The sequence below is a fragment of the Diplotaxodon limnothrissa genome, linkage group LG7 (assembly GCF_057381915.1).
Source record: "Diplotaxodon limnothrissa isolate DT_005_m linkage group LG7, D_limnothrissa_male_GT1.1, whole genome shotgun sequence".
In the NCBI taxonomy this organism is placed as follows: domain Eukaryota; kingdom Metazoa; phylum Chordata; class Actinopteri; order Cichliformes; family Cichlidae; genus Diplotaxodon; species Diplotaxodon limnothrissa.
In genome coordinates, this window is record NC_140602.1 from 60393668 (window position 1) to 60406429 (window position 12762).

The window sequence follows — 12762 nt, forward strand, 5'->3', positions numbered from 1 at the left end:
ACCTATAAAATTTTTTTCTTTTCTGTCATATCCTGGTCCAATGGTGGATGATATTAAACATGGTCAGTGTATGCACAAGTAATCTATGTAAGCCAAAGCTCAGGCTTCAAACTGTTCCAAACACTGTTTCTCACTTTGTTCTGCTCTCGTCATGTGACTGCAGTGTCAGTCTTTATACCTCATCATTAGTGTTTTGTAGACAGAGTCTCGCAGATGGAAGGCGTGGTTGCTGACAGCCAGGTTGTGCTCCAGTCTGAAAGGCTCCAATACTACACCATCTCGTACAGGGAAAGTCAGACGCAGGTCGTCACTGGGGTTACCTTGAATGAAAAGTTGCAGTTTCTGATGCATCAGTGAATTCAAGGTCTATCTGGTGCCTTGACAGACAACTGAGGCACGAGGTTGTGATCCCATTTTTTCAAATAAAACAGACACTTTTGTTTATGCCTAATTTTATCCTGAGAGGAGTCTGAAAGGAAACAAAAGTAACTGTACCTTTTTAGATGAATACTAAAAACCTCTGACCTGCACGTGTTCTCATTTACATTTTTTTTGTGATCAGTTGTTCTTTTGTGGATACAATGTTTATGACTCAATCAATTTTTAATTAAACATTTTGATGTTTGTTTGTTTTCTCAATTGTTAATTATTCTTCTACTCTGTTATTAACACTGTGAGAGCTGAGGTAGAGGCAAGTTTTCAGTGCCATTCATCACAAGATTAAGGAAATGCTACAGAGCCTAAATTCAAGTAATTTGTTATTTCCAGTCAAACTTCATCTGTATATCATCTTTAGCAGTGTACTTACTCTGTGGCAGCTGAGTCTCACCTGTAACGGGCTGCTGGGTGTTGATGTTGGCTTTGGTTTCTGTTGTAAGGTAGGGGGGTTTGGTTTCCTGGCCTGGAGAAAGGTAGGGAGGTATGGAGGTCCCCGGTGTCATTGGAGGGGTAGGATTCCCTCCCATTGGTGAGGTGGGATACCCAGGAAGCACCCCACCCCGAACTGGCTGAGAGACGAGGATGAGGAATATTTAGAGCATCAAACCTAACTAAAAAGTATTTTCGGTACTTCACTTGTTCCACATTTTGTCATGTTACAACCTTATTACTAAATGGATTAAATCGATTTTTCACCTCTCTACATGCACAACCCTATCTAATTTAAGCACATGTTGTTCTTTAATTTAAGTACTTTAACTTAAGTGCATTAGAAAAGTTCAAAAAGCATCTAGGACAGAAATAACTGCATTACACTTCAGAACAGAACTTCAGCTCTTTGTAAATACCTGTACAGACAGCATGCTAATGCTAAGCTAGTCAAGAACCCTGAGTAATATTAAAGCTGACTGAATTCTAACCTCAGCAGCCAGACGCTGAATTTCAACAGGCAACAAAAGCATGAGCATTCAGGTTGCAGCCTGAATACCTTTCTCCCTGTTCATGTTTCTACAGTAGAATCACTGCGGTGATTGCTTTGAAGCGTCTTTGTACTGGTTTTCTTCTTTACTTTATACTGTTAGCTTGTGTAAATACTGAGAGACAAATCATGTGTCCTCATTAGGAAAGGGATTTATGTTAGTGTGTGGGACTGTAGCCTATAGATTCATATTGTTAAATGCTAATTATGAGACAGTGATTTTCAGATAATTTTACAGAGAACCATGAAAGTAATGTAACGAGTAGTGACACAAAATACTTTCTTCAGTGTGTAATTAACTAACTACTGCATAACTTAAAAAAAATTTCTCTTTGTAATATGTGTAATAAATTTTTGGAGTAACGACCCCAACATCGATCATAACAAACAGGGGCAACATCTCCATCACGCACAAAAATTTGACAGCATGCAAATAATTGCACGACTGTAATGACTTTCATATGTTGTTCTTAAATCAGAGTTGGTGAGAACCTAATGCGAACTGACAAGGAATCAAATCTAAAAGTGATATCGATAATGGAATTAAAACTACTAAATTCTTATCAAATTATATGATGCCCCATGATGAACATTAGATACTGTAAGCAGTAGAAAACTAGCTTCTGCTTTACAATCCTCACACAGTCCTGCAACCAAACATCACGACTTCTAAGTAGAATGAATCAAAAACAGCATGAATTAAATTCAAACATTAAAAAATACTTAAACTTCTAACTTTTAGATATTAAAATCTTCATAAAATATAGGAAGCCATAGAATTTTAGTATAACAAAACTAAGAGAAACTGAGCTTAGGTGTTCAGTGTTGACAGCATGGGGTGAGTGCATGGAGGACTTACCCCGTTCACTGCAGCCTGTGTGAAGGCATTGTATCCTCCTGGTCCTCCAGTTGCCATGCTGCCCTGACCATTGAAAGGCTCTGACTGAAGACCACAGAAACCAAACATGACATTGAGTACCCAGGTATGTCGACACAAAGATGTGGAGAAAACACATCTGCAATTAATGCAATTCTGTTGTTAAACCCTTTGGATGAAAGGTGAGAGTCTGCACTTCACTCACATTGTATTAATTATTAGGGTCCAAGCACAAAATTGTGAAGGCCCTACTCTATCTACTCTGTGAAGCGAATAGAATATTTAAAACCCTAAACATACTCAAAAACGAATTCAAATTTTGCACATGCATCAAAACTGGTGAAAATGTCTGTATTTTACTGGTTTTGGGACATGGACAGAGCAAAATAACTCTGTAGTGACCCCTAAAAAATTGCAAAGAAATGAGCCCACATGCTGTATTTCATGTACATGTATGAAATTTGGCAGACATGTAGCATCTGTAGACACACATAAAATCCTCTAGGGGTGATACCCTAAACCCAACAGGAAGTCTACCATTTTGAATCGAAGATAATAAATTTTGGCACCACTTTTATCATTTCAACTTGGCAAATTTAAATGTTTTGCCATGAAGCACGAAACTGCTGTAACTCAAAGACACATTGTCCAACATAACACTGTCTCTCCTAAGCTTCTCGGGGGTCATGAGAGTCCAGAAATGAACACATTGATATGTCAAATCTCAGCAAAAGTTGGTGTGCCACCTAGTGGGAACAGGAAAAGTCATGTAATATACTTTGAAATACTGGTTCACCAGATTCACGTCAAATCCAAATAAACATCAGACCTTGATGACACTTCAGTGTGAACACTTTTATTTAATGGCACACCCTGGGGTGGCTGTAGCTCAGGTAGCAGAGCAGATCAGCCACTAACCAGAAGGTTGGTGGTTTAATCACAGGCTGCTCCAGTCTGCCTGCCAAATATCCTTGGGCAAGATACTAACCCCATGTTGCTCTCCGATGCATCCATCGGAGTGTGAATGTGTATGAATGTTAGATACTTAGCACTTAAGCTTAGACATGCTTGCGTGAATGGGTGTGATTGGGTGAATGAATTAGTTGTACAAAGTGCTTTGAGTGCTCAGACAGAGTAGAAAAGCGCTATATAAGAACCAGTCCATTTACCATTACCATTTACCCTGATGTAATGTCTCAAGCTGTAGAAAAAAGTCTCTTGGAACTATAGCCCAAACCCAACAGGAAGCCAGCCTTTTTAATTTAAAGGTAAATTTTGGCTGCAAATTTTGTATATTTGTTACCAATTTCAGGCAAATGGAGGCAAGTCCCTCCTTCAAGGGATTTCATCTGCTCAACATGATATTTAGTTAGTGCAGTTAAAGACTATGATGATATTAAAGGGCAACACAAGTGGCAACAGGAAAAACGCATAATCGCGTGAATCTGCTTACTCACAGCGCGCAGGAGCTGTAGCTCGGCTTGACCAGGACCCTCCTGGACATGCGCCAGGGTGTCAGGCTTGGATGCTTGTACCTTCAATTTTGTTTAAAATCCACTTTGGTGTTATATAGAGGCAAAACTAGACTCTAAATAGTTCATCTTTATAACTCAATAAACTTCAGTTAGTTATTTTAACAAAAACAGCCAAGTGGTTTCAATTGTCCTCTCATTTCTGTTTTGTAAAAAATAAATAAATTGGTTCAAGTAGACAAAGCACTCGCCCTAGACTGCAAGACCAGACTGACCAACCTGTGACTACAAGACCTATGACTTGATGCCCCACACCTGGACTGAAGGACAATGGAATGTCTTTAGGACTGGAGAAGTGTAGTCACATGGTAACAAAGAGAGGGAAGGTAGTCAGAACTGAGGGGATCGTACTACCAGAAGGCAAAATTGCAAACACTAAAGACAGCTACAAATATCTGGAAATCCCACAGGTAAATGGACACCAAACAGGCTGCTAGGAAAGCTGCAACCACCAACTACACAGATGGTCAGAGAAATCCTGAGGAGATAGCTGAACGGTATGAACAAGATCTGGGCTATCAACATCTACCTGCTGCCCGTGATCAGTTACCCTGTTGGGATAATAAGCTGGCCAAAAGAGGAGATAGAAGCCACTGACATGAAGACGAGAAAGCTCCTGACCATGCATGGAGGGTTTCACCCCAGTCCAGCACCCTGAGACTGTACACTAAGCGGAAGGAAGGAGACCAGGGGATAGTGAGTGTCAGTACCACAGTCCAGGATAAGACAACAGACATCCACGAGTACATCAGGAAGATGGCTATAACCGACCACGTGCTCAGTGAGCAGAAACCCAAGAAAGAGGAGCAAGAGAAACCATACCATGCGCATTGTATGTACTAGGGCAGTCACAAACAATTATTTTGATAGTGGACTAGTAACAGGACACTGGAGTAAATTCTCTACCATTTCACACTTCTGTTTGACATTTATTCAGCTGTGTAAAAACTATATCTTTAATCTCAGCCAAACCAATTTACTCAGGAACAAATAAAACACGCCAAACAATAACATTTTTAAATTATCTGAGTGACTTATATATCATGTTCAACCTGAGTAGAGTAAAACGGCGGGGGGTTTGAACATGATGTGCCGGGAGTTCGCGTTTCTCGCCGGCTCTAGTGAGCCTTCAACCCTCTAGCTATCGATGGGTCTCCGAAAACGTCGGCGCACTTTTGCAAATATGTGATGTCTTGATAAATCGAGCAGATATTTGACGTTTACACAGCTACATTCTCGCCTGAAAATATGTTAAAAGTTTATTTTGTGACCCAGAAAGAGTAATAAGAGCAATATTAAAACTAAGTAGCTGCCGCCATTGTTGCAAACTGGAATTGGCTGGGCTGCGCTATGAATTCTGAGATAGGCTGGGCCACGAAGGATACACCCAACCCATCCTTCAAATCTGGGGAAATGAAGGACGCATTTTTCGGCCGGATTTGGGGGAGTCTTCGAATTTGGACAGGCTTCACCGCATCGCTGTAACATAATTGGCCTACAAATGCGGGCACAGGAGGATGCAGCCGCTAAATTTGGACAGCTATGAAACCGGACACTGCTTCTAGGTCTGGGTATCGTCACTGATTACTAGAATCGATTCGATTCCAATTCACAACGTCCCGAATCGATTCAATCCACGATTCGATTCAATTCGATTCGGGGAAATCTTGCTCAGACACTCAGAAATATTATAATTCAGATCATGCACCAGTACATTTCCATGCTTTTATATCTATAAAAAGAAAGCTGACACTTGCAAGACTTTATCAAAGGTGTAAGCATCACAGATGCCTTTGTGTCAAAGTAGCTGAGGATAAAACACAGAAAAACGATTTTATAAAAACATTCAGCAGTAGATCAAAAACGAAAGAAAACCATTAATCAACATCTGAACATTACCCGATGCTGCTGAGGTGAAGCAGGGCAAAGTTATAGAGGTTTTAAAGACACAGCTAAGCGTTTTGCAATTTTGCATAATTTTAAAAAGTTTACATTTGTTCAGAAGCCTATTGAACAACAGAAATGAGGCTTTTTTTTCCGGAAGTAAGTAAAAGGAGACTTGTGCGTAATAAGCAAGCGAATAATGCACAAAAAAGATTTTTAGACGGAAATTGTTCTTGAAGTGTACTATGAGAGAGAGAGAGAGAGAAAGCTGTGCATGAAGTGTGATTTTATCTCGGTGGAAGCAAAACAGCAAAAGTAAGAGGAAATTCATGACGATGTTTATGTGAAGGGTAGTTTGGATCTTTTTTTGCTGCTGGTTCAATCAATATTGTTTGGAGAGAGATAAAACCTACAGCTTCAGAATCTAGCGCAAAAAGGACGTAAACACAAAGCATGGACCCGCCAAAACATTAGAATCAGCGAGCTGTCGGCTTTCAGCCCGACTGTGTCCGTGCCGTCGGGTGAGAAAGGCGACATCTCGCTGATTCTGATGCGTCAGCGGGTCCTTGCTTTGTGTTTACGTCTTTGTGCAGAATCCGTGTACCTGCTCTCATTTATTGTTTTAGCTGTTTGGTGGTTGTTGAAATTTTGTGAGGTTTAACCTGAGATTCTGGCGTTTTGGGCAAAATAAATTTATATTGAAAAAATCGATTCAGGATTTTAATGAATCGATATCACGTTATCCAAGCTAGAATCGATTTTAATTGATAAACTGATAATCAAAACCCACCCCTAACTGCTTCTGCTTCTGCTTCTTCTTCGGGGTTTAACGGCAGCTGGCATCCCTGGACATGCAGTGCTGCCATCTTCTGTTTCGGTCCGTTATTACACTCTTAAATCCTACTACTTATTCCTGCGTCTTTCGGGATCTTACAAAGCTTCAAACGACGCCTCGACTATTAAATTAGTCGTCTGCGATTTTAATAGTCGACGTAATCGTGACTAGTCGACTAATCGTGGCAGCCCTAGTATGTATCACCGGCTAGCTAGCGGATCTAAGAGCAGACCACAGCAACCTCCCCGAGCAGGTTTCAGTAACCATTACAATGGCAGACATCCAAGAAAGGGTCTCCAGTATGAAGCACTGGACAACACCAGGCCCCAACATGATTCAGCCTACTGGCTGAAGAAGCTGACTGCGATCCATGAGCATCTGGCAGTACAAATGAACCACCTGCTAGTTGATGAGAGAGACCCAGGCTAACTGAAAACCAGACAGTTCTGATTCCCAAGGACCCCCCCCAGAAGGTACTGGCACCATCTAACTACCAGCCAATAACCAACATTCTAGATATAGTTGTGCCAGGTGAAATAGTTTCAGCATCTGCTTTTATTCTGTACATTACAAGTTTTATTTAGGAATTTATAAGATAGTCAAACATCCTTAAAAATTATGTTAATCTCAAACATCCCAAAGCTGCTTGGCTCTGTTTTGTGGTCACCTTATAATACTGAGGAGGATTGGGCTGTCCAGCTCCAGGGGAAAACTGTGCTGGATTGTGTGATCCAGCAGAGTAGTGTCCCACGTGAGGCATCCGGCTGGAGAGGTAAGAGGGTGAGGTGGCGCATCTCTGCTGCGAACCAGAGGGGTATTGCAGAGGCTGGTTAGTGTACCCCGACATCCCACCAGAGCCATACTGTGGTCCAGAAAAACCCTGGAAAAAGACAGAGACGGTAAAGTGGAATTAGAGCTGTTTAATCCATAATTTAATGGGAAAGTATGATATTGCATGAGTTATCAAGTAAGTATCTAATTCTTTCTGCCTTTTGAATAAACCAAAATAGGACAGATGAGAGGTAGTTAGCACTGTTGCCTAACAGAAGGTCCTGATTTTGACTCCACCATCTGACCAGGGCCTTTCTTTGTGGAGTTTGCATGTTCTCCTAATGATTTCGTGGGTTCTCTCCGGGTACTTTGGCTTCCTCCCACGGTCCAAAGACAATTAGTGGGGATAGGAAGTGAAATGATGTTTTTAAACTGGTGACTATAAATTGCCCACAGGTGTTAATGTGAGTGCAAATGGTTGTCTCTTTGTTAGCCCTGTGATGGATTGGCGATCAATCCAGGGTGTACCCTGACCCTTGCCCTATGGTAGCTAGAATATGGTAGCTACCCCACCCCACCCCAAGTCCCTGATAAACATATACAGAAAAAAATAGATGGATGGAGGACAATATACTATAATATAGTTTGAGTTTGAGCAAACATTTGGTGGGATCACAGACCTCGGAATGGAAAGGCCGTTTGAGTCCTTGTTGTCCGCCTGGATAGCCTCCTTGATGTGGAATCCTCTGAATATGCGCAGGGTGAGAAGGATACAAGCCTCCGGTGGAAGGTGGAAGTCCAGACCTTGAAGAGATCATCCCGCCAGGGTTCATCCCTGGAGGGCCACGGGGGCCCGCATGAGATAGGAATTGGGTGCTGTAAGAGGATGTTCCGCCCAACTGAAAAGGAAAGGAGAAAAAAACAAAAATGTTATAAAGTTAACTGGATCTTTTCCACAGCATTGACGGTTCACAGAGTTCAGTCACAGCGAGTCAGGGTCTGCATTTATTAAGAAACTCAGAGCTGTGAAAGTTACTTTTGCCCAGTCGCAGTTTTGGTAGTTGAAATAAATACAACCTGTAACTTAAAATGGGAATCCCATTTAACTTAAGTCTAATCAATATCAATATAGTGCTGTGGATCAAAAGACCCCTACCTGATGTTTTGTTTTGGGGTTTTTTCCCATATTTGTCACACTTTCAGATACAGTACATTTTTCAGATTATCAAACAGTGTTTAATATTAGACAAAGATAACCCAAGTAAATAAAAATAGCATTTTTTTTTTATTTAAAGTGTATTTTTTAAGGAAAATAAGCTCAGTATTGCTCAGCCTATCAAAATTACTCCAAGTGTAATTAAGAAGTCACACAAGTCTCATAAGAACCCAGAACAACATCTAAAAAACTGCAGGCCTCAGTTAGGTATGATGATTCAACAATGACAAAATATTAACAGATTGCAATTTTTGCTCAGAGTTTCAATGTAAAAATCACTGCTGACTAAAAAGAACTGTCAGGTTCATCTCACATTGCCAAAAAAAAAGTACCTTCGTTGTTCCCTGAAATTTGGGGAAAATATTCTGTGGATTGCCAAGACAAAAGCAGAACTTTTCTGAAGACTTACAACCCATTACATTCAGCATGAAACAGTATTTCAGAAAAAGTACATCATACCAACAGTCAAACATGATGGTGGTAGTGTGATTCTCTGTGACTGCTTTACTGCTTCAGGATCTGCACGACTTGCCATAGATGATGTAATCATGAATTCTGCTCTCTACCAGAAAATCCTGAAGCTCAAACACACTTGAGTCATGCACCAGACATATCTTAAATACACAAGTCAACATCTGAATGTTTCAAAAACACACCACAGTAGGTGAATTAAAACAATTCTGTAAGGAAGAGTGAGCCAAAATTCCTCCACAGTGATGTTAAAGACTTATTGCCATTTATTGCAAATACTTGATTGACATGTCTGTTTAAGCTAAAAGAGGATGCACATGATCACTGCCTGCTGCTCTCTTTGTGCTTTTGTGTCTTCATTAATAACTTCAGAGGAGATTATAGGCAGAGAGTGGGACATGTAACAGGTCCAACCTTGGATGCTAAAATTATCCGAGTCAAAAATTTGGCAATCAGGATCAACACGAACAAGTTGAAACTAGAGCTGCAACTACCAGAAACATCTGGTAACATCCAACGCAGAGTTCAGATGTTCAACTCACTATCATTTATGGAAAATAAAATCAGCTAATTACATCAAATGATTGCACCTGAACCATGAAAGCTATGTGCAGCTTCTCCCTTTTCTCTTCTTGCATGCCTCCCCTAACACAAAGAGATGCACATATTTTTCTCAGAGACCTTTACCTGGCCATAGCTCAGCTCCTGGTTCTGTTTTTCCTGTATTGCTGCAACAGTCGCTGTAGCAGTGGCAGTTGCTGTGGCAGCGGCGGCAGCAACAGCAGCAGCAGCAGCCTGAGTGAAATCTGAGGGTGGACGAACGCCTAGACCGGCACCTCCACTGTTTCCAGAGTAACTGTGGGGAGAGAAAGGAAAACTGGGAGATGAGTGGGATTAGTAAACTACACATAACTATGTGACGTTTTGTCACTAGCATGAGTCAGAGTCGTGGGTGAGAGCAACCATATTACATTACATGCATGTAATTAAAAAAAGCATTTCAGTCCTAACCACTAGAGTCAAAACAAGATATTTATATTTGATATGGCTCTGATTTGGGAGATCACCCTCTTCCATCCGATATATGAAGAGCCTGAGGCAGAAAAAACTATAGCAGGGAATCAAAACAAAACAGAAATGGAAAGAAAGAAATGTGGTGGGCTGCATAGCTGTTTGCAGTTGTTTAGCAACTGTGGGCAAGAAATATTTACTGAGGTTATGTAAAAGGTTACTAAATGCAGGACCTATCTCTCATGATGACCTTCTGTACCACAGTTAGATCAACTATCATCATTCCAGTGTTAACTGATGTTGGCTTCCAGCCTACTTCTTCAAGTGTTTCTACAGGGAGTGCAGAATTATTAGGCAAATGAGTATTTTGTCCACATCATCCTCTTCATGCATGTTGTCTTACTCCAAGCTGTATAGGCTCGAAAGCCTACTACCAATTAAGCATATTAGGTGATGTGCATCTCTGTAATGAGAAGGGGTGTGGTCTAATGACATCAACACCCTATATCAGGTGTGCATAATTATTAGGCAACGTCCTTTTCTTTGGCAAAATGGGTCAAAAGAAGGACTTGACAGGCTCAGAAAAGTCAAAAATAGTGAGATATCTTGCAGAGGGATGCAGCAGTCTCAAAATTGCAAAGCTTCTGAAGCGTGATCATCAAACAATCAAGCGTTTCATTCAAAATAGTCAACAGGGTCGCAAGAAGCGTGTGGAAAAACCAAGGTGCCAAATAACTGCCCATGAACTGAGAAAAGTCGAGCGTGCAGCTGCCAAGATGCCACTTGCCACCAGTTTGGCCATATTTCAGAGCTGCAACATCACTGGAGTGCCCAAAAGCACAAGGTGTGCAATACTCAGAGACATGGCCAAGGTAAGAAAGGCTGAAAGACGACCACCACTGAACAAGACACACAAGCTGAAACGTCAAGACTGGGCCAACAAATATCTCAAGACTGGTTTTTCTAAGGTTTTATGGACTGATGAAATGAGAGTGAGTCTTGATGGGCCAGATGGATGGGCCCGTGGCTGGATTGGTAAAGGGCAGAGAGCTCCAGTCCGACTCAGACGCCAGCAAGGTGGAGGTGGAGTACTGGTTTGGGCTGGTATCATCAAAGATGAGCTTGTGGGGCCTTTTCGGGTTGAGGATGGAGTCAAGCTCAACTCCCAGTCCTACTGCCAGTTTCTGGAAGACACCTTCTTCAAGCAGTGGTACAGGAAGAAGTCTGCATCCTTCAAGAAAAACATGATTTTCATGCAGGACAATGCTCCATCACACGCGTCCAAGTACTCCACAGCGTGGCTGGCAAGAAAGGGTATAAAAGAAGAAAAACTAATGACATGGCCACCTTGTTCACCTGATCTGAACCCCATTGAGAACCTGTGGTCCATCATCAAATGTGAGATTTACAAGGAGGGAAAACAGTACACCTCTCTGAACAGTGTCTGGGAGGCTGTGGTTGCTGCTGCACGCAATGTTGATGGTGAACAGATCAAAACACTGACAGAATCCATGGATGGCAGGCTTTTGAGTGTCCTTGCAAAGAAAGGTGGCTATATTGGTCGCTGATTTGTTTTTGTTTTGTTTTTGAATGTCAGAAATGTATATTTGTGAATGTGGAGGTGTTATATTGGTTTCACTGGTAAAAATAAATAATTGAAATGGGTATATATTTGTTTTTTGTTAAGTTGCCTAATAATTATGCACAGTAATAGTCACCTGCACACACATATCCCCCTAAAATAGCTAAAACTAAAAACAAACTAAAAACGACTTCCAAAAACATTCAGCTTTGATATTAATGAGTTTTTTGGGTTCATTGAGAACATGGTTGTTGTTCAATAATAAAATTATTCCTCAAAATTACAACTTGCCTAATAATTCTGCACTCCCTGTAAGGTTACTTTGGCAATGATAAAGATGAGTTCAGTTGCTTACGGTGATATTGGTAGTCGGACAGTATAAAACCATCTCTATGGGATGTAGTCAGCAAGCTAGGGGAGTTGTGCCTGTGTAAATAGTCAGTACTAAAATACACATGATTTCTTTGAATGTTCATTTTCCAGGGTGGAATGACTGTACAGCATATATCTTTTAATGACGTTCAAGGTAAAATGTATGCATACATACATTCACTTACATCTTTTTAATAATTGGTGTTGAAGGATCTACAATGTCTTTTAACTTGACATGAAAAAGCATATTAACCTATTAACTGGTGATCATAATTTACTACAACTAGTAGTTTCTCTTTGCCTTTTCTCTGAGCATAAAAAAATGTGGTTTCACAGCACCAACTAGACTGGCCAATAATCAGAACAATAGGATGGCATACCTTCCACTGTAGGCGGAGGCTGGGTTGTAAGCAGTGCTGGGACGTCCATACATGACTGGCTGGCCATAACCTTTCGAGACAGGATCTCCATATGACTGCTGACCTATGAACTGGGAGCCCATCCCAGGACCCATACCAGGGCTACCACCGGGCATCATGTGACTGCCAGAGCTATCGCCAGGGCCCATGGGTGCACCAAACACCTACATAGGAATAGGAGGAATAATTTCACCCCAAACAGTCATATAAACCATAAAGTGACGGGAAGATATGAAGGCAGACAAGGTGGTGGGAGACATTCATTAGACCAAAGTGTGGGCTTCCTAGGTTAACTCTTAACACTCAAACTGAAAGTTAAAGAGAGACAGTTTATTTTAAAATAATTAAGTAATTTTTTTACACATGTACTTCTAA

At 41.1% G+C, this 12762-nt stretch overlaps 1 protein-coding gene across 3 annotated transcripts in view; it reads right to left on the reverse strand.

Moving 5' to 3' along the window:
• LOC146629417 (zinc finger MIZ domain-containing protein 2-like) overlaps nucleotides 1-12762 on the reverse strand; it is a 33038-nt gene that overhangs the window by 10826 nt on the left and 9450 nt on the right. For all 3 annotated transcript variants that reach the window (XM_085360088.1, XM_085360090.1, XM_085360089.1), the window contains 7 exons: nucleotides 12349-12551; nucleotides 9691-9859; nucleotides 7997-8215; nucleotides 7213-7425; nucleotides 2277-2360; nucleotides 830-1007; nucleotides 179-320 (listed from right to left, as the gene is read on the reverse strand). In XM_085360088.1, the coding sequence (XP_085216214.1) occupies nucleotides 179-320; nucleotides 830-1007; nucleotides 2277-2360; nucleotides 7213-7425; nucleotides 7997-8215; nucleotides 9691-9859; nucleotides 12349-12551 (1208 nt within the window). The remainder of the gene's footprint in view (nucleotides 1-178; nucleotides 321-829; nucleotides 1008-2276; nucleotides 2361-7212; nucleotides 7426-7996; nucleotides 8216-9690; nucleotides 9860-12348; nucleotides 12552-12762) is intronic.